This window comes from Bombus vancouverensis, chromosome 2 (assembly GCF_051014615.1).
Source record: "Bombus vancouverensis nearcticus chromosome 2, iyBomVanc1_principal, whole genome shotgun sequence".
In the NCBI taxonomy this organism is placed as follows: Eukaryota; Metazoa; Arthropoda; class Insecta; order Hymenoptera; family Apidae; genus Bombus; species Bombus vancouverensis.
In genome coordinates this window covers 13,149,745-13,177,108 of record NC_134912.1, presented here as the reverse complement: position 1 = coordinate 13,177,108, position 27,364 = coordinate 13,149,745, and the positions used below count along the sequence as shown (strand labels likewise).

The following is a 27,364-nucleotide window of genomic DNA, read 5'->3' as shown; positions in this document are numbered from 1 at the left end:
ACCTCTGAAATTTTTAATCTAAAACTATTTTCGTTTATGTTCCTTATATATTTTGGATAAGCAATTGAGGAACATTCTAAAAAGAGTCCGTAATATAAACTAGTAAATTGAGCAAAACCAATTCTACTTTTTTTTATACTAGCTACATTTGAATTTAGAATCATAATAGTTCCTAAAGAATGTTGTTTTTTCATACTTAGAAAATAAATAAAAATTTCATGATACTTCAACTATTCGACTAATAAAAGAGGCTTACAGATACTTTCTTCAGACCCTGTATAATAACGTATAATAATTCATATCATTTAAGACTTCTCTAAAGAACTTGCAAAGCCTTTGAGACCCATACAAAGTATTTCTAATTGAAATGTGTTTAATTCCTTCAGAAACACCTTGGAAATAGATTTATTTTAATGAGTCGATTGATTATCCCTGCGCGAAAGGCTATAGCCAAACCAAAATATAGTTCGTTCTCGGGTGGCATTAGGACAAATTAGAAGCGTGCCTGGCTCGTGGAATCAATTGTTGGCCGCAATTCCCAGCAGCCAGGCCTGGCCTCTGGTCTGTGTTAGATGTAACGATCGGAACCCGGTGGCTTCGAATCCCTTCGGTCGATCGTACGGACTGCTTAATTGCTCCTCGTCCTACTCGTTGTAATTGGAATCGAAACGCGGACACAGTTAGGTGCGAAAGAAACCGCTGACGAACTGTCGCTGGACGCCCCTTTGTTTCCATTTTCGTTGTCCGATGAAAACAATCTATTCGTGTACGTGAGACGAAAACCAACACCACGGGGTTTGAATTCTTCGAGGTTATTTCGATTCGAAAGTATTGGCGGATGTGAAGGCGGTCACGAAACGCTTAATTGCGTTTCTTATGGTGTTTTTATCGAACGAAGGGGTTAGAGTTGAAGGATATGGGAAAATAAGTGGATCTTGGTTTCAGGAAAAATCCTGGTAAATGACGGAGGAAGAGTGAGTTAGATTAGTAACTATAATACTTTCATTCTGAGAATCTTTTTTTTTGTTAAGGTTAGATTTGGATTGACGAAACTGAGTAAGATGATAAATTATAATACGGAAGAATCTAAGTATAAATTATTTGTAATCTTGGCGAAATATACATATACTTGCACTAAGTATCTTGTAGCTTCTATGTATATTTTCGGACTTGTTTCAAACTTTATCAATATAATTATGGTAGTCAAGACTAGCAACGCCAACGAAACTTCAAAATGTTACGTATTACATGCGCGATGTGTACATATAAGGTGTCTACTTTCCTGAATTTCTGTACATATACTTCATTGTACCAGTTAAGAGTCGGAGATCCTCTCTCTAAATTCTTTCAATCACCTTCACCCATAATCACCACTAGCCTGGTAGACAGCGTCGATCGCGAATTTTCATATCTTACCAATTCGTCTCTGGCTACCTCGATCGAACATTCCTTTGATCATCTGCGAAAGGGAGAGGCGGATTGTTCTGGGAGCGTAGCCAGTGGCAGGAAATCGGATTCCGTTGCATCGATATCGGCTCGCCGCGTTGCGCACGAAGGCCCGTTTCTCTCGAATTTGGTGGCGCAGGGCATGTGGAGAATTCGGCTCGGCTGGTGGCCTCGTTAGGAAGCGGGCAGAGCCCGCGCGCGTCATCGGGCGGGTGCGAGCGTGTTTCAACCCCTGCACGCGACTCCGGCCGCAAATTTTCACGGGCTATGAGCTTGGAAATCGACTCGCGGCCGCAATTACCGGACAAACCTGATATAAACGCCGTTTCCGCCACGATGGAATCGGGACCGACGTGAGTCTCGCGGCCTGGTTTAATCGCTTTATCCTTCACCCGTTACGATTGACACGCTGTTCTAGTTTAGGCTTTAAACTTTTCACATGCGTTAATTCTAGTAGAAGATTCCAAGATCTGCTTGTCACGTTGACTTCGGTGCGTAGATTGTAGAATTTGAGTGTCAGATTTCGTAACTTAACTTGTCTAAACTTATTTCGTGAAGTTGGGAGCCGGGAATGTATCCTTCTTTTACTACATAAGACTATATTTTTACCAGGAATAATTGCATCGTGGAATTGTCAAACGAGACAGTTCTATATACACTGTTTTTCATCCACAATCTCGACTTCTATTTTCTCACCCTCTTTCGATAGATTCATCGTTGCAATGAATGCTTCGTAACCTCTACAAACGTCATTCGCTTTAATTCGAGTTTCATGTATACAATTCGGACAGTCGTATCTTACGGTAGTTAAAACTTTACTCTGAAAACTCGACCCTGATGTATTATTGTTACTTGAACTTTCAATAACATGTATTACTAGAATAGTTGAATTGAGTGTACTAGGATAGAATGAACATTTCTCAGAAAATGAAGTCGATCAATTTGATTTTAAATAACTCATTTAAATATACTACTTTTTTGTGTACATAGAGTTACACGTATAAAATATTTCGCCTTTAATACTAAAGGCGGAATCCAATCGCCTTGAAAGGGGAAAATCAGAACGAACTGTGACTAATTAGAAGATAAATCGAACGGATTTTTTCGCGTACAATTTTCCACGTTTTACTGGAACGTACGATACTTCTGCCAATCCAGAGTCGTTGGAGGATAAATTGAACAGGCACCGCGAGAAGCCACGAAATCAATTGTCAGCCACAATTTCCTGCTGGAAACTCCGTTAAACGATTAAGACCCGAGAAGATACGATTCAGGGAACATCGCGGTTACATCGTATCCCTTCGATCGCTTGTAAGGACACCTTAATTGCTCGCTAGTGTCCTCCCGCGCGATTGCAACCCAACTTTACTGCTCTACGTAACGCCACATGATCGTAAATGTTAAACCGTATGTTCCATTCTATCTTTCCTTCGTTCAAAAAATTATCTTTCTGGCAATCCAAGCTATTTCTCAATTTTGGTTCAACTAATTATTAAACATTAAGTAATTACCAGGCATGATATACATACATGATAGACATACCGAACTTAAGAACTGATTATGATGGATTTTTACGTCATTTTTCTGGTTGATGTCGAATTTTCCACGAATGTAACATTTATTTCATCGTTTACATCGAATTCTATAATTTTAGTCGTTCCATATTTATCCAAAACTAATTTAACGTTTAATATCCTTTGTATGCTTTCTACATGGTACTGTACAGAAGATTACTGCAATGTGCTGGCTTTCTATTCGAACAGCTGCAAGTACGATCACATCGTTACTATGGTAACTATAAATCCGTGACGATCACATCACGGTTCACATCACAGAGGAGACAATCTGAGGATCGACTGATAAACTGATCGTTGATTCAACATCTGTCCGGAACATCTATATTGTAATCTCTCAACTGTTGGTGAAAGGCATCAGAGCTCGAAGGATGTTTCTGAGAGAAAGTGAAATGAACGAGAGCATCAGAGACTAGAGAAGGGCAAGAGGGAGTTATGTTTGATGTTTTGCAATAGGAGCCGCTCTATGATGAAAGGAGTATCGATGTGAATTAATATTGATCGATAGACGTGCTTCAAATTTCGAAATTTATGAAGATTTGGAATGCTCTGAAGATACTATATTAACTTAAAAAAAGACCTATTGAGAAATGGAAAATGGAAAATAAAATAAATGTAAACAATAGGAACTTACAAGGAATAGGATCATAAATCTCACGTTTATCATTAATGAACCGTGGTTACTATTATTAACTGTAACAAAAATAAACATTATTTTTATATGATTACATACTGTACAATTCATAACATTCTATGGAATGTTAACTTTCATGTGACAACAAGTCTCTCAATGAACTACGCAACAAGGAAGCAGTGAAGTACTGAAGTGCTGAATACTAAAGTACGAAAGTACTAACGCACTAAAGTGCTACCAAAGTATCAAAGTACCAAAGTAATACTGAAGTACTAAAGTACTACCAAAGTACCTGAAGTTGAAGTTGAAGTTGAAGATGAAGTTGAAGTTGAAGTTGAAGTTGAAGTTGAAGTTGAAGTTGAAGTTGAAGTTGAAGTTGAAGTTGAAGTAGTGAAGTGCTGAATAGTAAAGTACTAAAGTACTAACGCACTAAAGTACCAAATTATTAAAGTACTACCAAAGTACCAAAGTACTCCCAAAGTTCTAAGTACTAACAACGATATGCCAGACAAGTAGTATGTACCGCAGAAATGTCAGCCAAGTAATATAACACGAAACTCTATCAGACAAGTAGTAGGTATAAATTTTTCATGTCTAACCTGAATTGGTTTCCCTAAGCCATTCAGCCGACTGTATGTGACGTCATACGTGACCTCTTCCACAATTTCGATATACTCACTTTTAATTACAAAATTGACACTATAAATTACTGTCAATCGATAAACTTAGTTTCCAAATATTCCACGAAATATAACTTGGATAAAATTGAAATGACAATCTTTGTCAAACTTTAAACGGTAAAAAAGTTAAAGCAATAAAAAGAAAAACGTCAGAAGGTCACAAAAAAGAAATTAACGATAATAAATTAGCAAACTATGCAATCTATCAAGCAATCTATCTTCGTCCAATTTTAGTGGAGGGAAGCAACAGTTTGTTCTCGAACGATGATAGCCTAATTACGAGGTGGTCGAGTTCGTGGTCGTCGCTCGATGTCTGATCATAATTCATGAACATATTAGGGCGGTTCTTTTCAATGGGAGTATCGAGACGACCGAGAAACGATCATAAACGAATAAACGGTGCCTCGACTTGGCTTTGTCTGACAATCTGTCATCGACGACAAGACGCGAGCGTCGAACGTTCGAGGAGGAAGTTGCTGGAAAAGACACTTCAATAAACAGCCCTTTAATTCGTTCTTGTCAATCATATGGGACAAAACTTCATTATAGAATAATATATATAGAATGATGAAGGAATAGGTAGTTTTTTGTTATCCATAATGCTTCTTCTAGCGGAACTTATGAAGATTGAGGGTGCGCGAATATTGACGACGATTTGTGAAAATGGTTTTAAGCTGAATTTATGAGCCTGAGTGATAGTAATGGTGTCAGGTCATTCAACAAGTTTGCCTATGTTTTCTTATGGTTTCGTGACGAAAAATGTTTTATGAAGAATGTGATGAAAGGAATAGAGAATTGGAAATCGAGATGAAATGGGTCTTATATGTAATATATAATATATCTTATCTATAATATCTAATATATATAATATCATACAATATGATAGTGTAATAAAGTAAAGAATTTTGTAGAGAATAATATAATCAATGATAAAACAAATAATCCCAATAATGCCCTACATTTAATCAACATGCAAGTTATACGTAGAACTATCCGTGATTTATCTAGCAAAACCATTTTTCATTATTTTAAAACAGTAGATTGTTAATTTGGATAGTACTTTCGCTAATGAACTTTCTGCATATATCTTCTTGTATATCGCATTTTGTGCAATTTTGCATCAGCAACGTAGTCAATACGAAATTATTTATTTTCGTTATTACATTGGCACGATTAAATCCACCCGGGAAAAGTATGGTTATGATGATAACGAAAATTTGGAGGCATTATTTTTTCCATGTAAATGATAGTGCTGCGATTAATGGATTAATTTAAACGTTCGCCAGTGTAATGGACTACAATTTTCATCTCAAGCGAAGTTTTTAATTTTCCTTGAATCCATTATCCTGATACGATCAAAGAGAGACTTTCTCTGAAAAGCACCCACTTGCATGTAATCCCACGTGCGTCATCAGCTGATAAAAATATAAACAGTTAATATGCGTTGTGTTTCAAATGAATATTTTTTGAAATTTTCTTTTCTTGTCTACAATTATTTTTAAAACTGCACAGTCATAATCTCAAAACGACAACAGAAATTATCAAGTAAGCTTTATTCTACCGTGCACTACGCTAAAAACTTTGAATCATTCGTAGTTCTTGCCACAAAATTATTTTAGAAACTACGCATCATAATCTTAAAACGACAACAAAAATCCTCCCGTCCCATTTCACATCTAACATTCAGAAATCCGTAATAAATTCTGGATTCGTTTCGTCGCCCCATCTATTCGTCCATTCAGTTGAAACGAAGTAGGTCGTAGTGTGACATGGTGCGAGGCTTGTAAAAACTTATAAGCACGTGCTTGAAAAATAGTTACGTGGTAAATCCGCCGACGGGAATTTATACGACTTATTCACGGAACTTATGCATCAAGGAACGTTGTTCTGGGCGTCGTTGCGAGAGCAGAACCTGGTTCCGCTGTACTGCATAATTTCCTCGTAAAGATAGCGACGAAACGATGCTTTCGGCCGCTTTATGACCACGCTAGTGATAATTCCGTAGCTCCGTCTCATGATCCTGTTGCAACGAGAAATGAAATCTACCTCAGTCCTTTTCTCGCTGCTACCCTGTCCGCAATTAACGTTGTGTTACAACTGATGTCTGTTGTTTGCCAGTCATATTACTGGCAAGATATCGCCAAAACTTTTGTTTCAAACGGATGTCGAATTGTTGTAGTGGAACTATAATGGTGAACATGATTAAAAAGCTTTTTTTAGGTACGTGATCGCCTGAAGGATAATAAAGATAGCGTTCTGAAGCGTTTGTTTCATTGTTTGATTGAGGGTGGCGATGTTTGTTATGACTTTGAGCAAACTGATGGATACCACTGAAAAATAGTAGTTGTTTTATTTTTAACCGACATGTTCGTCATATCTTTATAATCTTTTATCGCATCTTTGTAAAGTCCGATAATTAATAATCGACATCAATGTATCTCATGAAAGTTCAAAAGTAACGTTTACACAAGTATTATAGAAGTAATTTGAGTACTACAGATATCAAAATTTGATTGGTTGCTCTGCGATCCACTTTTTTGGAGATATCAGCCTGCGTTTCTTAAGGTTCAAGCAGAAGGTGCAATTTATTCCACACGAACTTTCCGTAAAAATGATTCTATAAAATCAAGGAGCGAAATTAAGCTTTGATAGCTTATCTATTGTCTCTCCTGAAAAAAACTTAACTCGATTTTATGGAAGGGTAACTGAAAAAAGCACACGTTACTTCACATTTATTACACTACACGAGTCTGAAAATCAATCCTAATTAAACTCATTTGCCTGTTTCAGGTATGTATACAATAGAAGAACAAGCACGAAGGGCTTGGTAGAAGTGATCCGCGCGAATGTGGTGAGATGTCGCCGAAGCACGTAACAAAGGCTCGGCTAACGCTCTGTAAACGACCGTAGAAATGCAAATAAATCGTTTACCATATCATTCTCTTTCACTCTGTTACACACTATGCTTTCACGAATTTTCGCGTGGCCAACGGTACACTGTAATCGATGATCGACACGATTCGTTTTTCCACTCGTGCAAATTGCTAATTCGGTTAATGGACGTGGAATCGGATCGGTCGTTAGCGCGTTTATTTCAATTAGCCAAACAAAATCCTACGAATTACGTAAACTTGCCTGAAATTTAATGTCTCCTACTTGCTCGAGCTGAGATCTTGTACAGAATGGTACGACGAATCTCGTCCCGTTATTCGGTCGTTATCCTCGTTATCCTCGTTAACAAGTGAGTTGTTAGGTAACTTAATTAACGCATCGGATTCGTAATGGTACATCGATTGCAGCGGACGCTGGCGGCGTTTGCATGGAAAGAATTGTGAACTGATTATGTGTTGACGAAGCAGGTTTCTTTTGCTCTTCTTATGTGTTAATACACGTGTAGGCGGCGGAGGAGCCGTATGGTGAGTTGTAAATTTGTTTTAAAGTCGGAGGAAATATTGATTTTGACTTAAGAAGGAGTACCTGAAGTATTTAAGTGTTTTAAGCTAGAGATTTTGTTTCTCGCGTTTGATGTATAGTATGAAGAAGAAGATAAATGGAACAAGCTCGAAAGGAAGATAAATGGAACAATGAAGCAGTTAATCTCTTAAATGATAATCGCACAGCCCCTTGGATTTTTCAAGATTTATTTCCACCACTTCTTAAGAACCCTTATGAATCGAATGAGAAATAAAAATTCTAAAAAAAGTAATATTTCATCCTTTAGCGATAACGTTACTTTTGACCATTCCAATCTCTGGTAGTTCTCAGTCTCCAGAGTCTCGTCAATTTAACAGTGCAAAGTCCAACTGGTGTTCGAGATATATAATCCTCCATAACACCATGGGACTTGGGAATTATATATACGTATACACCTATATTCGTACCTCTAACATTTTTATTTACTTATTTCTTCGTTGATCCGACTTATGAATAATATTTTATTGATACGTTATTATACTGGGACCATAGAATCGTTTTATAGCAGCTGTTAGTTCAAATTAATGTAAAAATCTAACGTAGTGTGTTATAAGCTCAAAATTCTTCGATAATTATAGAAAGTTAAAATTATCGTTAATTAGCTATCGAATTTACACCTCACTGTACGCCTCCTCTATCAACAAAACACATTATATAATATGATGATTAAATTGATCACTCATAATGATGCAGATGCTATACAAGATATATACGTGTACTTGCTATTAGAATTATGTGTGAGGATTATAAAATTATTGTTCCTCGAGTATTTATTAGATTGTTATAAAAGTCGCGTATGTAGACGCGTTTAACGTACGTTGATTATGTTTATGGATCAAATAAAACAAAGTTCGATGTACGTACACTTGGCGTTCTGACTCATTCCATCGAAGCCTCTGTTTTCGATACATGTCTGAGCGTTCTAATGACTTTTGGCATTATTATTTCTACGTACATTCGAAATCACGATGAAAAAAAGGTAAGAGCTTCTTTCTTTTGAAGATTTGCTCGACACTTGAAAGTATGGGATGATCGTGGATAAAAATTTGGCGATTATTCAAGTTTGAAACTTCAAAAGTTTGGAAAACTAAATTTTAAAAATGAGATATTTAACTTCGTAATTCATAATTTTAATATTCCGACAGCTCAGCTTTCGTTATTCTCATATAAAAATTCAATATTAAAGCGGTCGGTAATCGTAAAATTGTAGGAAAATATTTGATTTTGAAAATTTTTTGCGAGCACTCTGAATAATAATTCAGATCGTTGACACGAAAGTTCAAGTACGTTGGAAATTAAAATCGTTTTATTTTTCCGCGTCATTAATCATTCATTTCTTGCGCACGTAACATTCCCTGCAATGGACGACACGATATTTAAAGTCGATTAACGTTTCACAAGCTAGGTAAGTTCAATTATTCTCATTATTTACAACGATCCTATTCACAGTGAGGCTTTATGTTTTCCACCGCTTCTGTGTCATTCGTTAACGCGACACTGTGTGATTCCGGAATCTTAATGCAAATATTTGCTGGACACTTTGAACATGTACTCGCGCTGGTTGTTTATTCTCGTCAGAATACCGCGTTTCTTCACGAAAAAAGAACACCCGATATAAAACATACATTTCTGTTTCTTTTGACCCATTGAATACGCATTTTCAAACAATTTTCTCTTTCTATCTCGTTGTTTTTGTTTCGAATCAATTAAATAATTTTATGTAAAATTTGAGCTCATTTTTGTAATTTTTGAATCACACGTCGAAGATATTAAAAATCTTTGTATCGGCATCAAAAACGATCAGAAAAGTATATACTTGGATTTCGATATTTCTAATTTCAATCAACTAGGTTAAGATAAAAATGGCGCGGCATTTCGTCATTTCCGTTAAACAACGTAGGTGCTCCGTGGTGCTACGTACATTTCTTTTGTATAAACTACTGATTTTTACTCCGCGTTTCGTACAACGCGGCGTGAATTTTTGAGAGCCTCGCCTGACTTCCTTTTATGTTTCAACCGGAATACGAGGGATGCGGGGTGGTTTATGTTGACTGTGCCTGCTATGAATAATCGAACGAGCACGACTCTGCGTACAAATTTATTTTCACTACAGCTTGCTATGACGTCAGAATAATAGGATTTTCCTATAAAAAAGGGCAAAGTTTTATGTTTATTTACGATAGAATTTTCTCTATCTGTATCCAAATATTTTTTTAATATTTCCAAAATGAAGAATATGCTTGTCTGACTTAGATATTTTCCGATAGTTTGTTCCGTTTATTTTAAATGATTTATTTAAATGGTTTTGTTGCAATTGCATCGAGTAATTGGTTTTATAATTCATAATCCGAAGTAATTATAATATCGAAGGACAGAAATGCGAATACTCGTTGGTACCTCAATTTATGACGATTATTCACATTACAAGATTCTTTTATTCCTAACCAATAATTGCTGGTAAATGCTGTGATTTGCAATTATATGAAATCACGTTCTTTGTCTGTCGAGAAAATTATTTTAAATACGTTCTACTTTCTTAATTATTTATGATCGATTAATTATAGATCTCACATAATTGATAACAATTTCAATCTTGACTGAGATTTCTGACATATTTTTACAATCTGCAATCAATAGAAATTCTATATTTTATACACAAGGACGTGTACGTAAATTTATTTAAAACACTTGTATTCATCAACCATTCGCAATTCATCGGACGTTGTCACAGATTTAACGTATATGATACTTCAAAAAATATCTGGAAATGATGAAAACTCCTGGTTATTTATGATCTATGTATTTTACAAATTCCGAGTATGTACGAACGATAAAAACTGCTTAAATGTTACAGGTTTGTGAACAACTTTTGCGATCGCTTTAAACTGACGTACCTATTTTTAATGATTTTATTTTTACTAAAACGTATTAATTGACTAGCTACGATCTTCGAAATTACGGCACTTATAATGGAAAAGATAGTTTCAATCTATTGATGATAAAGGTAATTGAAGTGATCTTATTACGCTTACGCCAAATCTCGTTACTAGATTAGAACCAAACAATATCATTGTAATCGCTATCAAAAAATCCAACATCATCATTAATCTACCATGAATTAATTGAACGACATCTATAATAAATCTTTTATAATACTTGGAGAGTTAAACAAATTTCGATTTAGAGAAGAATGTGAATTTGCATTAACATCCACAATCTATTAATCGCCGATAGTTACTAAAATCACAAGCTCCTTTTTCAATCTTCAAAATATGGTTGCCTAGTTTAAAGCGAAGTTCGATGAAAAACGTCCCTTTGTCAGGTGCCTCTGCAACAAGGCTAGAATTTGCTGTGGTTAGGTGCAACAATTTCACGAACGTCTGCCACAGGGATGGAAGTTCGCCATATTTTCACACATACACAGACACAAGACACTGACATAGCGAGAGGGGCGATGTTGGATGAGTTTATCCGATCTACGGTCGTCGTACAAAAGGCGTGCAGCCTTTAGACGAAGCGGAAGACCGGCGTAGGGTGCAGAAAATAGCAAAATGTTCGGACCTTTCGCTGAACCGTGCACGCTCTTTGGATAAATAGAGCGAAGGGCGGTGGAGAATCAAGTGGAAAACAGAGTCTTGGCGATCGAGGGAACGGGGATGAAAAAACGGCGGTTGCTTCGACAGATTTGATTGCCTGGAAAGAACCGTTGTTTCGATACTGTTCCCGAGAAGCTGATCCGGTGGTTGTGTCGATATTGATTATATCTGTTACTTCTGGTTGCTAGTGTTCGTTCCGGCCATTTTATCTGTCGTAATACGAAAGGAACGTAAATCAGCGAGACAATCGGCTGCTACAGTCTTTTTTACCGGCTTGGCAAGTGTAGGAGGTGTATCGAGAATTGATATATTTTGGTATTTATAAAGTGGTTGTTTCATAGATGTACGTGTGCGATGTATATTATTTAAAAGGTGTACAGTAACCTGTTTCAAATGAAAATAACATATTTTTCTACATCACTCCAAATGTCACTCAATTCCGATTAATAGAATCATATAAATTGCATCGAGTGATTTGGTGGATTATACAAAATTGACAATAAATGACCTGTAAATATTTTCGAATCACGGTAACAAATTTTCAAAGGTACGACGAAATTTTCACACTTTCGGCTATCAAAATATCTAAATAAAAATTAATTAACAGTAACATACGTATTAGATCAAGACCGAAAATACTTGAAATAAGATATGAGTAACAGGTTCCTATTGAAATCTTCCTTAAGATACAGAAATTGAAAATTCCCAAAATGTCTAAACAATAGCTTCATACATCATACCTGAACCAATAACGATTAAGAAACTCTGCATAATTCATATTTTATCTCTTTCACATTCTCCTGCTTTATATTCCGAATTTCACTGATACTGACATACGATTAAGCATTAAATTTCGTTCTATCTGTAAGAGATTTTTAAGAACCAAGGAACATTGTTTACATCTGTGAAGACAAATGTCAGGTGAACTACGAGAGAGGAAAATTCTTAGCACATCGATAGCTACAGAGATCACGTAATCCGCGCCGGGTGCGCTTAATAGCATTCGCTTCGAAAGTTCCCGATCGTTTGATCTCTTTTCTGTCGTCCCATCGTTCCGAGCCAAAGGAGACGATAGCTATAACGTCTTACTCGACGGTTCGATGAATGGTCCCAGCATAAATTCTTCTTTCGAGTTACCAGCGACGCTTGGTTGCTCGTGGAAGGCTTCGTTGTGGTTGAAATGTCTGATTCTTCGCGAATTTTTATGGTTAGGGGTCTCAGAGGTTATTTTGTATGGAACTTTGAATATAACACTTTTTTTTATGGAAGAAACGATCTTTTTCTCGTAATAACTTTTTTATTGTATATTATATTTATTGGAACTTTATCGCCGTTTTTAATTTAAATATTCTATTTGCCATTTCGTAACGTCTAATTCAATTCTGTAGTCGAAAAAGTGTTGAGAAACGATCGATAGTCAAAGGACCGATTCACGCGAAGCGACTTGACTAAGTAGTTTCAAAGCAAATTTCTCGACCTTCCTGGCGTAGATGCTCGCTACTTTGATAAGTAGGAAAGATTAGGATTTAGCGTCTAGTTATAGTTCTTGCAAGTCGCTCTTCGCTTACTACACCAATGAAGCCGAAGATTATAAGTCCATAATGGAAAAACTTTCCTCCTAAAGTATGAAACTGTCGATTCTTTCGTGAAAACTGCTTACGTTCCTTTGCTTATCTTTACAGCCAGTTGAACCTAACAACGAGCATTATTTAGAGAAGAAACGCCTACTGAACTGAATTAAACTGTATTTCTCATATTGTAAACGTTGGAAACCTTACTGGAACACGTTATTGCAACCTAAAGTAGTTACAATATAAAATTACAAAAGTATATCAATCAATTCAAAACTATTAAAATAATTTTTGGAAGAACGGATTATGATACTCATGTTATTTTAAAAAAACTGAATTTTGAAAACAGTGGAGAATTTGTTTTTTGTTTTTGACTCGAGGTTTTAACTCGTGAATTCTCAAATCTCAAATATTATCATAGTGGATTTTAATTTTCCCACCGTGTGGTAAAAAATTACCAGTGACAAGTGCTAACAATCTTGATCGCAGCAAATATACGTCGACCATATACTATTAACTAATAGTCACGGCGCTTGCTGAAAGAAGAATAACTCGCGTAGAAAGGGAAAGTACAAACTCCAACCATCGCGATCGACGTGAATGTTATCGAACGACTGATGTTAGTCGATTAAATATCGTTTTCCTCCTTAAACTCGGATTACTATTACGTTAGCCCGGGTTTTATTTTTTTCTTTTTTTTTTCACTTTTTCGCATAGAAACTTCAGCCACAATACGATCAACACTATCTCATTAGCGAGTATAATTCCGAGAAATCGACACTTTCGTATTCATGAATAGATCTCATATTATATTTGACAGAGATATTTTGCCTGTGTTTTTATCAATCAATTTGTGTAATAGAGAAAATATACTCTCATCACCAAATATTTTGTTTATTACATTGAAAATGTAAAAAAAGAATGCATAAAATTTTACGTTCGACGTGAATACACGCTCAAATTTTGCCGTGGTTCTTTGTATCATTAAAAATAAATACGGAGGTACTCCGTTATCAATGTAAAGCAATTAATATTTTTGATAATTTCACGATAAATTTCCATTGATAGGCGATAAAGACGCGCCGCTTGAGCCACGGTCATGTACATTCTTCAACTCTGATTAATATTCGTTAATCGAGGCGAGCCATGAGAATGCTTTGCTTCCAAACATAACGATTTTTCCAACTGGAAAACTAACTAGACACGGATCTTAAACTCCCTTACGAGTTTCTATCCTATTTTTGTTATCATATTTTTGATTCGTTTACAATTCGTAAAATGTACTTTTATATATGTAATATAAATGATTAAAAGTTTACGAGATCTGGAAAAGTTTGTCCAGTACGTTCCTTCGCAATTAAGAAGGATTGCTTACTTCGGTTGAGTGTATTATTTTTCTGTTCCTGGAACGATCGGACAAAGTTTCAAACGAAGAAGACGACCCTTGAATGAAAGGACGATCCTCTCGTTAGGCGAAGAAGCAGGCAAGTTAATGTCGTGTTCACAATTTTATTTTCTTCATCGTTTCTCGAGTTGATACTCTTTTAATGGCGAGCTCGACATAGATTGCTATTGTTCGAGATCGAACATTCGTTTGCAATATCTCTTACATCATTAAAATCGTCCCCGTTGGAAGGGCGTAATTTTACAAGTTCTTTTTTGTGTATAATTATATTTAAATAATGGTTGCATGATAATAAGTTTGACAATTTTTTATTGCAATGAATTTACCATTAAAGTTTTTATCGAATTAAAATATTTTTATTGAAATATTTGTTATTGTTATTAATAATATCATTAAAATCTTATCATTATTATATTTGTTATTATGTTATTAATAATATTGCTAATAGAATGGAAATGATACAAGAAAAAGAAACCGATTGTAGGAGTTGCATCTTCGTGAAGGATATCGATATAATCTTCGATTTATTAGCAATTTTATCAGCAGTATGTCAATAGTATCTTCAGTGAAGCAATTTTCCAATATCAGATCCAAGTTTGAACGTAGGTATTAGAACTCATTACTTGTATATCGGAATCAATAGCCATAGAGATAGGAATCTATCGAGAAGCTTTTCAACGGCAATTGCAAAAAATATCGCGACAGTACTTATTACGTTTCAACTGATTATTCGCTCAAGCTTTTTTATTCTACGATATAAAACCATACAATATTTTATTAAACCGTCCTATAATTTTATTGCTTCCTCACAAAGTGAAACGAATTCTTCTGAAACATCGTCGCGAGATAAATTACACTGAAGAATTTCTCTATCTACTGCGAAGTGGATAACTTCTGATCGCAATTTCTGTTGAAGTAACTCTACTGCCTCAACGCGAATTTCCAGCGCGTAGAATATTTTCCGTGTAAACGAACGCGCATATTTACGCACGCAAATTCTTGGTGCTAGATGTGAGAGCAAAGATCAGGACGATTCTCGCGGAATGAAATCCGGTGTGCTCTTGATTGAAGCGGAATGAAGATGAATTCGCGGCTTTGGCGGATAAACGTTGGAAGCGTTAGAAGAACGATTAATAAGGAGTGATGATGTGCATGTTCATCGATCTTCTTTTATGACCTATTTTTGTTGATACGGAATGAACAAAAACGCGGAATCTTTTATTCGTGAAATTTTTATATAAAAAATGCTGAAAATTTTTTACTAATTTTGTGAAAAAATTACTGTTATTTAGGTGATGCAAGTTTGAAAGAATTTCAATTATTGTACAATATACAGATGGACTAAAAATTATCAAAAGGTTATAATTGTGAATGAATGTGTTTTTAATAACTGCAATATCATACATTTTTACATTTGTTTTCACAGATGTAAATTGTTATCAACGAAGAAAATAAATTTTAATACCGTAAGTCAAATATTTACGAGCAGACCATCGATAGAAAGTGACAATTTTGCCGTAACAGCACGAGGGACATAAACGACATTGTGTCTCAATAACGAAATACAGTTAGGACATTAATTATCTGGACTGAATGGAAGCCAAGTTAGCTCAATAAATCAGTGTTACTGTAGTTATTCGATTATTCGAGCCGCAGTTTCAGTATCTCCGTTATGAAAATTTATGATTTGGTACATATTTCCATATTCGACTGCTGAAGGATTAACATCCGACTGACTAATACGGAGATGGACAGTGTCTTTTCAATTATTTTATCCACGAACGATAGATACTGTCAAAAAGTTTCAAAGATTAAAAATTAGAAGTTGTCCAAAGATGAAACGCTTCATCAGTAATTCTTTAACAGCTCGTTCATAACAAGTAGCTGAAATTCAGTTAAAAATTATTTATATAAATTCCAGATTAAGTCCGTGGATTTTCTATTTACAAAATGTGAAGTCTCAGATTGAAGCAGCGCTATATGCATATCTAGACACAGAATTGTTAATTATGCGAAGTTTATAACTTTTAAACGAAAGATTCCGGTCTCCAGTCCAGTCTGCGGAACAAAGAATAATCGGTGCATTTCCTTCGAGACCGATCGTAAATCCCGAATTCGTTCCGATCACCCAGCGAGTTCGTCCCGAACTATAAATTTCAGTATCGAGGATCGCATCGCTCGTAAAACGAAATCGCCACTAAAACCGTATCAGTCAACGAGACCAGCTAACACGGCAATTTTTCTTCGCACGAATTTGGACAAACGGGATTTTGCAACATCTCAAATTAACACTCGCAGAAGATTAAAAAAGAAATTCAACCAATGTTCACATCCTTTTCAATTAAATTTCTCACATCTAATGAATAAAAGAAAAAAAGACGAAAGAACGAAAAATGTGGTACTGTGATTCTAACAATAAATGAGGCAGAAATTACAATAAGAGAGAGAGAGAGAGAGAGAGAGAGAGAGAAGAAAGAAAAAGTACGAGTCACTGATAAAAAAATTCCAGCTCCATTGGAAAATTCATCTGTTGATCATATTCGAGCTTAGATAAAGGATGGGGCATGTAATCTGTTTGAAAAATATCCTGATAGGAGTACGAAAGACAAAGGAAGGCTTTTTCATACATATAGAGGGTGTGTTGCGAATTGTCGTTGATATTGAGAATCGTTGATCCATTTGAACGCCAAAAAGGCGTCTATCGACTTTTTTTATCGTATCAAATGGAAGATTGATTTTTAGCTTATTTTATTCAACATCACTTGTCAAAGCTCGCAATAAATTATTATGTGTTATCCATAATATTCGAAATAGAGAGGTGAAATAGAAATATATACACTGGAAGTTCTTCGAGGAATAGTCCGCGGTGTATGTAACACGCGAGTTCCGTTTTCAAGGCGAGCGTCTTTTAGTTCGCTCAACTGTGCTCCACTGCAATTCGACGGGAACCGGATGTGACATAGCACGTGACGCCGCCTCGCGTCCCTTGAAAGAGTTGCAAGGGGGGAAAAAAGCGTTTCACGACCTCGTTTTGCCGCGACCCTTTCTCTATGCCTGTACAGCAATACGTGCCTCGAATTACACCAGCCTGTTTTCGTTTTGAAGTTTTTGTCGCTATACCGCCCTTTATTCATCCCAGCAACCGATTTTAGAACTTCGGGATAGTGCGAATTGCGAACTGGCGAGGTCCGCAAGACCACCGTATTGTCATTGCTTCAGCGGCGCAACTGACAGCGCGCTCTTTTTTATAGCTCGTTTCACTGAATTTTAAGGGGAATATCAAAAATCCCAGTTGGCAGAATACCAGAACCACATGGTACGGAAAAGTCGTAATTTTTGCAGTGATAGTATCGCGTGGAATCAGATTGAATTTATCCGACTTCGATGGCGTTGCGTTAGGTAGCTGTTATTAGCTCCATGCAATATTTGGATCGAGTAAGCGAATTTTTGTGTACGTTTGTTGTCATGATATAGTCAAGAGAGTAATTTGCCTACAATTTTGTACTGGAATAAGTTGGTGAATTTACTCGATTTTGGAAAACTTCGGATATTATTCTTTTGATTTTTAGCTTATATTTCGGTTTAATAACAAATTAAAATAATTTTACAATACCTCATTTTCTATACAAAAAAAAAGGAAGATTAGGATACCTTGTGATGATCATTTTCTAAAAATTTCCTTTATACCAAAATAATTAACATAAGAAGATAATAAAAAGTAATTTAACAAATAAATTTTCACGCGAAAGAGTTAGGTACTGTATAATTAAAAACAACGTAACAGAAATGGTAAATAGCGTTGTACCAGTCAAATGGCTGGGCGGAATCTAATTAAAGGTCGGCTACTGAGTCTGACTAAAGTCGTTCCGTAACTACTGGTTCTGCTTGTGATACTCTTTCACCAAGCAGTTGACTGCAAAGGCACGTGATCACCGGACTGCCTACTGAACTTATACTACTTCGAAGTACATTTTCATTACTTAATGCATTCAGTAACGTGGTTTCAGTAGTGACGTAATCGGGAGTTCTTCATTGAGACCAAATACGTCATCAGTGGTGTATTTGAGTACGTGGATTTTAAGAACGTTTCGTCATGCTCCAGTAGTTTTCATTTGAAATTCTGAACTACGAAATTTCATCGGTATTATTAATTATCACTAATGCTCGACATGATTGTGGGATTATATTTTGTTTTATAGATTTCTATATTTCTTTCTCATCTTTGTAGCATACGTAATTTTTTTCGAACGAATGAGGTTGGAGCACGTTTTTTTTCACAATATTCTCATTTAGATTCATATACAGGTAGATAATATATAACTTGATATTTTCAGTTTGTATAAACAGATGTTTTATATATGTTATATTTCAAAGATATTTAATAAATTCCCTTTGACGCGCTAAACATATTTCCGATCGAATCTGAGTATTATTAAATGCATTCTATATCGAATATTTTATCAAAATATACTTAACAATACAACTAGTTTCAACGAGTTTTCGAAACACCATCAACCTAATTCATCCAAGGTAAAATACGATCATCATGACTCGACAGAGGATCTTAAAGATTTAACACCGCAAACAAAATATCCTCTCACGATAAAACGGAATGGAAGCGACTGTAATTTCGCTGGATGCTTGGCGACTACGCGAAAGAAAAGTCATAATGTTGAGTTATAAGTGGAAAAGCAAATGTAGGGGCTAGCCTTTTCCTCGAGAGTCGCGAGGCGCGATATTAAAACTCCGTCTTGTAAAGTTCCGGCACAAAAGCACGAGCGAGATAGCGGCCAACGTAAGATTTTCGTTTCGTAGATTTCTTCACGCCTTCTTTCGGCGTCGTTGCTCGAAGCGTACCACGGAGACGTACGCCAGTTTCCTTCATCTGCACGCCTTTGTCGATGAAAAGCCACAGTTCCTTCATGAGTCGCGTCTAAAATCTTAACCTTTGTTCTTGTCGTGATTTATCTTCTGATATGGACCAGCTTTATGATGAATGAGGGTAAACCGAGCTCGAAACTTCCATGTTGTTTCGCTGCGCGTAAACCTGTCCCATGTAGCAACAGAATGTAGCAGAGAACGTAATTCGCGCCGTGGCACTGTCCTCCATTTTTGGTTGATACATTTAGTAAGTTTGAATTCTGGACGTACGTACACAGACTTACGAAAGAGTTCGGACAGTTGTAAACATTCACGTATATATTATTTGCGTCGAGAGGTCGTAAAATTTCATTAGTGAAGTTATTCGAAGGAGTTAAAAACATTTTGAATAAAATTATATAATTTTTAATATCTGTAAATACCGTTCAGATTGAAATCTACTGTCTTATCAATGAAGAATACTAGTTTGTAAGCAATCTTTTCCAAGAGACAAAAACGATTTATTTCATTTTATAAGAGAACAATCGGTATGATATTACAATATAAATTTCACGCAAATTTCAGATCGAATTATCTCGTACCGATTAACCTGAATATATAAAAAGCGATTATAAGACCCGCTTCCCAACCAGAATTTAATTAAAAATATAAAGGTTGGAGTCTCGTTAAATCGATGCAACTCGTTCAATCATTTCCCTGCGAACGCTTCCAATTCTTTTCTTTTCTAATTAAATGTACACGATAATATCAGCGTTTTCCGAAAAGTTTCTATCGATTTATAATTAATCTTATTACTTGACGTTAGATGGAATGCAGACATATGTCGATTTTTATAAAAACAGCATCAAATTATCAATTGCAGTCTCGTTATTTCTTCTTCGATGAATATGAACATTTAACGTGAATAAAGGTTACATCGTTGGAAACATGCTCGCATTTCCTGCCTTCCCTTGTGCTGTATTTCTTCTGAAATATTTAACTGTATGTGGCATTAACGTAAAAATAATTTTCGCTTGATAAACACTACTTGATCTGTGTAATTATGCTCGAAGTTTAAAAATTGAAACACAAGGTGAATTTCAAATATGTCGAATACAAATTGCAAAGATAAACACTTGGATGGATAATGTATTTGTTTTTCAAACATGTAATTACTTTTCTACCGTATTATATAACGACGCACAGGAAATTATGAACAAAATGTAATTTATTCTTCGTTTGTTTATTCCGGTTCAATATTGATAAAAGTTTATACTGCATTCGTATCGTCTTGTTTACAAAATTAAGGTGAATGTATAAATAATACTTCGACTGAAACGATACATTATTGTTTTGCACTAGTGCTTTATCGCACTATTAACATAACATAACATTAAGTGTATTGTACATTATATTTCGATAATTTAAGGCGATAGAAAAAAAATTACATTCTTCTCAAAACTTCCAAATCGGACCGTTTAAGTCTACATCTAGTTATTGTTCTAAAATAAAAATTCTGAGATACTTACTGAAGCCTTATCCATATTTTCCATAAACCAGCTACAACACAACTCTCACAAATACTCAAATCCTCCATTTCCTTCGTTCCAGAACTTTCGAGTAAAATAAACCAATTCAAATCCACGAACAAAGGTATGTGAAAAACAAGCATCTTTTTTCCAGGAAGAAACCAGAACCAATTCTAAAGACTCGGAAGAAACTCTGTTCGTAAATATTGCGTTAATGTGCCGAGCTGTATCGTGGGTTCTGTGTGGAATTTTACGACCTCATAGAAGAAAATCTTGGAAGTTACAACTAGCTAGATAGGCGTAGGATGGCGCAAGTTTATTTGTCGCATCGGGTCCCATTTGAAATTCTGTACAATATAACTGGTAACTTGTGCATCGTCGTGACACAAAGGTGGAGGTTATAGAGAATAGAAGGGGTCGGATCCTCGTGGCAGTGGTGGTTTGCATATATTTCGGTAGCCGCTTGAAAATCTCCGTCGCGAACTACTCCGCACGCCGTTCAGAGTTTACAATTTGCGCGAGCTATGCAATTACTGTCGTTAAGCGCGCCTTGGTTAGTCCATCCGCGTCCAAAGTTCACCGATTATTGTGTCTGGTTGCCTTATCGGCCGTTCACGGCGTTCCTAGGTAATAACGTTGAGAGATAGTTTCGAATAGAACACGCCCGATTAAAGCGATTGCTATGGACAATGCAAGTTGATGTCGCTAGAGTAATCTTTAGATTAATAGGTTTATATGAAATTGGTTATGCGTCATGTGCGTCATACGAAAAGAAAGGTTATTTTTTAGGATAGTTGATCATCTTAACATTCGCGATACGGGGAGTAATATTTGCCACTTTTGAGACTTGGAGCATTTACATTCTTCCTGAAAAGTCTTCGAACATTTCCTATATTTCATAAAACTTCGATATTGAAAAACATCGCTTCTTCTAAACTTGAAAGAAAAAGAAGAAGAACACAGATAGTAAATAAAATATTTCCTACATTCATGTCAATATTTCTCAAAATATAGTAAGTATTATTCTGGGATGGAACGACTTGCTAGCACCCTTACTCATCCATTGGCAGCAGCTTGCGGCCGCGTCGGAAACTTCTCGACGGGGAAAGGTTTCAAGGGTTGGATAAAAAAGCAGGCTGTGTATCTCTATGTACATACATTTACCGGTAGATGTTGAAAGCGCAGCTGGCAGGCTCTGTTAAAAGAAGGGCTAAGACGGATCGTTCAGTCTTCTATTGGCAGATCGGAGATGGTTAACTTATTTCTCCATTCCCCATAATGGGGAGTTCGTTTCCCAACTCGAATTTCGCTCTTTTCTACTTTAATAGTTTGCTTCAAATTAAAAGCCTCTGTTTTAATCTAATTTCTTGAACACATGACGATTCTTTTCGGGTAATTATTTCTTCTTGAGAAATATTTATCATGTTGTCATAATTTATCGTCGGTATAGTAGTGTACGGAGATTTACCATTTTATAGTAGCACACTCATTATTATGAGTGTAGTTGTAGTATGTGAATGATCGAAACATAAAAAAAGATAAATCAAAGAAATTTTTCTTCGCAAAATTTATTCAACGTAAGTATAAATGAAAAATACAGCAGTAGTAAGCTATTCTTGATAAAGATACAGAGTTGGTTTTTACTTTTAGATATCCAGGAAAATATCTCATAAATTTAAAATCTCGAATGTTTTCACGAGCCTGTGTAGAAATACATATAGAATTACAAATTGATTAAATTCTAGATCCTGTTAAGAAACCCCTTGAGCTCGTAAAATCTTCCTTCTCTGAGCAATATTCTCTTGTTTACGAAAAACTAAGTCCTATACACGCAGAATTTACGTAGCTTGCAATCGAACGGAAGGAAACGGTGTACGGTCCTTGTGAATGTGCGCCAAGGGAAAAGTTCGTTCCCTATTAAAATGTGTTTTACAAAGCATCCAGGGGAGAGACGTATAAAGTGTTCGTGAACAAGATAATGAGCATAGCACGGTGATATCTGGCTGCTTCCACGAGGGTATTTTCTGTTCGTTGATTTATCAGTTGCGAATCGATTGTAAAGAACAACAGAACTGTTTATATACTGACATTGAATCATACACTTTCAAGCAGTAAAGATGCATTAGTCGTCGATTAAACTTTCAGATCGTCGTCCCTTTACTTCCCTCTAATCGTTGATTAAAAAATTTTCCATTTTCCAGGTTGCTACTATTTAATGGATCATTCTGAACAAACGCTTCACATAATGTCGAAATTTCTACATAGAAGATGGATCAAAAACCGGAATTTCTGCAGTTAAAAATTTTTTTGCATATTCATTCCGTTTTAAAATTATCCATTCTCACTTTCAATTTGTTATAATGCGTCTTGCAATTATTTCAACGTTCAAAATATCGAAAACACATTCGGCCTGAAGGCTCGAACTGCTCGTGCTATTATCAAGCCATTAAATATAATTCCATCTTGCCAGAAACGAGTGACACGAATCAACGCTTAAAACAATACAATTCGCTAATCCAGTGCCTATGCTAGATTTTTAAGTGGATCTGCAGTGGCACGGAAACAGGAAGAGAAGGAGCGAAACAACGGCGGCGCATACACGACAACGGAGAGAGCCAGTTAACCTCCTTTCTGCCGTACAATTATGTCCTTTCGCGCCACTTCCGCGCAGCGATACATGAAAAGTTGCAAAAAAATAAGCAGCACGATCCGACAAAGTGGAATTTTCACGGCATTGAAACGAATTGCTGCTTATCGCACCGTGAACGTACATTCCATATTTTTAAGTTTCTGGTATAGCGCCGACAACGTAATCGAAAGAACGCTGAATGGAAGCTCGAACAATTGTTCGATACAAGGAATTGTACTCTGTCGTTTGAATTAAGCTCCACGCGATGTAGAGTAATTTCGTGAGTTGAACACTTCCTCGCTCCAGATAGACATGTATAGATTGTACTTTTATCGGTTCTTTCTTCGTTTGGTATCACGGTAGCTTTTTGCAACGATGATACATAGAAACGATAGATCATAGATAGAAACGAGCAATGTAAATGAAATAGTAGGAAAGGTATTTGTGAGTTTAGAGGAAGCGTTTTTTCTTTGGAATAATATTGGCAGTTTGGTATGTAGGTAGCTACGTTTATTTGCTTTAAAAATATATATTCTTTAAAAAAATATATTCCTTATGTTTACTCTTTCTTCATCGCATGAGAAATTGGGACCATGTATACCCTTCGTTGATTGAAAATCGATCTCGCAATAACATTTTCAATATTCTTGAAGCATTTTTGAATTAAATTAATTACATGTATATGTGCTCGAATATTTCTTAATGAATATCTTTTATTCTTATTAAATTTTAAAAAACTGATCTACGTAAATTACGTTTCCCACATTCATACGTGAAGACAATTTTTACCATTTTAGCATAAATGTAAAAAGAAGGAGGTTGAAAGCATCGAAGCCACAAATTTGTTTCATCAAAAACTCGATATTTCAAACCAATTCTTTCCATCCATAATTTTCCACAGTAACGCGATTAAATTATTTACCCGATGTATTTTGGCCAATTTCAAAGCGAAATTTTCGAGCGAATCGTGCGTTTCCGTTGGAACGGGATGGTTTAGCCAGCATTGTAAGTGCATTAATCCTCACCAGAGCGAGGAAATAGATACGCTTAATGAAATGCGCTTTCGTAGGGTGCGCGCGCGCGCGCACTTGCTGCCTAACTCGATTTATACCACTGCGGTAACCGGGCTCTGCAGTGCGTACACCGAGCCGCGATAAACGCGTTACCATATTTCCCACATGATAAACCACGAAAAGCCAACAGTACACCGGCTGCGGCCCGTGGAACTTGCCACGATTCTCAACTGACGACTCTAGATCTTGATTTTTGCTCGGTGACTCGTGTACGCTGCTGTTGCTGCCTACGTCTGTGGCTCTCATAATTCAGTGCATCGTGTATATCGTGTGGATATATTGCATCTGCTCGGATGGTTGTGAAAGATAGGACGTGCGAATGGTAAAAATAAGGGCGGCGTCGTAAAATCTAAGTAGCAAAGATAACGACGTAAGAAATATTACGCCAATCCTTGGAATTCTCTTCTATACTCACTACGTTAGGGTTATAAAATTATAAATAGCAAAATTTCGTAATATAAACTGATGGAAAAAAATTGCAGATGAAATGTTGCATTGGCCGTTACTGAGTTAATTCGAAGAAACAAAAAGTTGAGCTGAAATTGAATTGAACGAAGAAAATAACAATTCGTCACTTTTATCGCAAAAATTCTAACAAAGAAAAATCCGTCTTCTCGTAAAACGATTTTCCTTAAGAAGAACTAACTACGTAACTAGAATTTGATTTGCTATTAGTATCCAAGACACAGAGCTGTTTCTGGCCGGGGGAGGGAGGGGGGGGGGGGAGATGGAAATTTCTTGCTCCCGCATATCGGTGATAAAGATGAGGTGGAATCCCCGCGAACCGATAAAACCGTTCGTGTAAATTTTTGCTCGCAAAGAATCGACAGGAAGTCGATGAGAAGCACAAAATCACGAGGCAAAGGTGAAATTTCTCTTTTAGCTATTGGACCAAGAGGAATCGTTGTCTTTTGCATTGGCTGAATCGAACCGAAGAGCGATGAACCTGCGTAAGATGAGAAACTTACAGAGTTAAGAGAAGTGAAAATAAGCGGATAATGGTAATAGTTTCCTTCTCCGCGTAGATTTTCACCGCACTAGATTAGGGGTTGCGGAAAGGATGACGGAGAGGGAATTGTTCCAACTTCTTGAGGGAACTTTGAATACCAGGTAACGACATTCGATCGACTTCTAGCACAATTTCGATCTAAAGTAATTTCAATGTTTATCCGCGGTCTCATTAACACTTGTTAGCAACTCTATGCTGCGTTGCATCGAGCTTTAACTACCTTAATGTGGTTAATGCGGCATCACGTCAACGTTGAATGTGACAATAATTTTGCGAGAGATTCGAAGTTTATCGGTACTGATTCTTACGACAACAGAAATTTGGGTTAGCTGATTAAAACCACAGGATAATCGGCGTTGTCTTCATCGTTTAGGGGAGAATCTTCGATCAGTTGATGATAATTTTAAGAAGTAGAAAAATATCTATTCTTGGAACTATTGATAATGTCAATAAAATTACTCGTTTTCTTAAACTTTTGAGTTTAGTATCTAAAATGAACCATTTTATTAAGCTTATCTTGAAGCTCCGATTAATTATAATAATATGTATATGAAGAGAGCTTTGCCAGTAAGAACAGACAGGACCAAAGTAACCAGTATTTGAACAAAATTCAAGACAAGATCCAATTCGTTTTTCCAAAGGAATAACGGAAATACCCAAGAGATCAAATTTACATAGTAAAAATCTATTTACCGTATTATACGGATATTCCGCTCTCCGCACTATATCCAAGACATTCAAATAACCTTGAATCTTCCTCCTTACTGCACTTACACTCTAATCACATTTAATACTTGGAAAGAAAGCGATTTCGAAGCAAGCTTTTCTTTCTCCCATAACATCGTCCAATTCCTAATCTCGAGGATGGAAAAGTTATTACCGACAAGCTTCCAATTGAATTCAACCTCCGTGGACAAAGTATTTCTCTCTTTGCCTTCCTCCTTCTTCGACGAATGTTCGTGTTTCCCATTATGATTCGTCGAGACACGGTCTTCAGACCTCCAAGCTACGTTCCACATAAGAAGAAAGGATAAGTAGCCAGAATGGTGTCGACGCTACTCAAGAGTTTCCTGTGGTATTGTGTCGCTCACATACGCGAACAGAGGCAACACAGCTGTCGTGATAGCATCGCCTTCGGGTTGCCATGCCGATTCAGGGTATCTCTTGAAAATGGAGAAAGAGAGGTACACTTAGACTTTAACGGCACAGCGTGCGGCAGCTCGTAATACGTCGAGTATACTCGTCGAGCATTTGCTAGACGAGAGAAATATCTGTTTAGGAACCAATTTATCATCCATTTGACAAAGTTCATAAAAATTTGGAATTTTTTGAGCTGGCAAATAAGTCGAGACACTATAATAAGACATTGAGAATTTTGGAAGATTGAATACTTCAAATTATAGAATGAATTACGAGTTAGTGGTAAAATAACACTTTTAAGAGACGTAGTCAATAAACGTCTGAATAATTGAGGGGGTAGTTGCAATAAGGAAGCAGTTGAATTCTTCAGTAATTTGAGTAAACCAACAGCAATTAAAAATCAAGTATCTTTTTAAACGTGTTATAAATTTACAGTCAACTAACGCCCATAGAAATGAGCTTCTGTCCATTTGAATGCGAAACCTATACCTTTCTTTCTCTTTCAATCGATAGCTACGACGCGTTTTCCTCATTTATAAATTATTCCACTTAAAAACCTAACATATTGTATATACGAATAAAAAATTAAACGAAAAACCAAAGCTTCAGAAATTCAATACTTAGAACGTAAACTCGCATTACATGTCGCAGGATAGCGAAATGGGCGCATTGCGGCATGAAAAAGGATCGGAAGCAGAGGATCGAACACGCCTCTAAAAATCGGATAATGTCCGAGTTCGATCG

The 27,364-nt window shown here is 36.2% G+C and overlaps 2 protein-coding genes across 5 annotated transcripts in view; both read left to right on the top strand.

Moving 5' to 3' along the window:
• LOC143304940 (uncharacterized) overlaps window positions 1–8,643 on the top strand; it is a 36,639-nt gene extending 27,996 nt beyond the window's left edge. Inside the window, exon 2 of the mRNA XM_076627492.1 lies at window positions 7,125–8,643. Within this exon, the coding sequence (XP_076483607.1) occupies window positions 7,125–7,139 (15 nt within the window). The 3' untranslated portion in view covers window positions 7,140–8,643. The remainder of the gene's footprint in view (window positions 1–7,124) is intronic.
• Window positions 1–27,364, top strand: part of rg (A kinase anchor protein rugose) — a 413,962-nt gene that overhangs the window by 204,777 nt on the left and 181,821 nt on the right. The gene's annotated exons all lie outside the window — the stretch shown is intronic.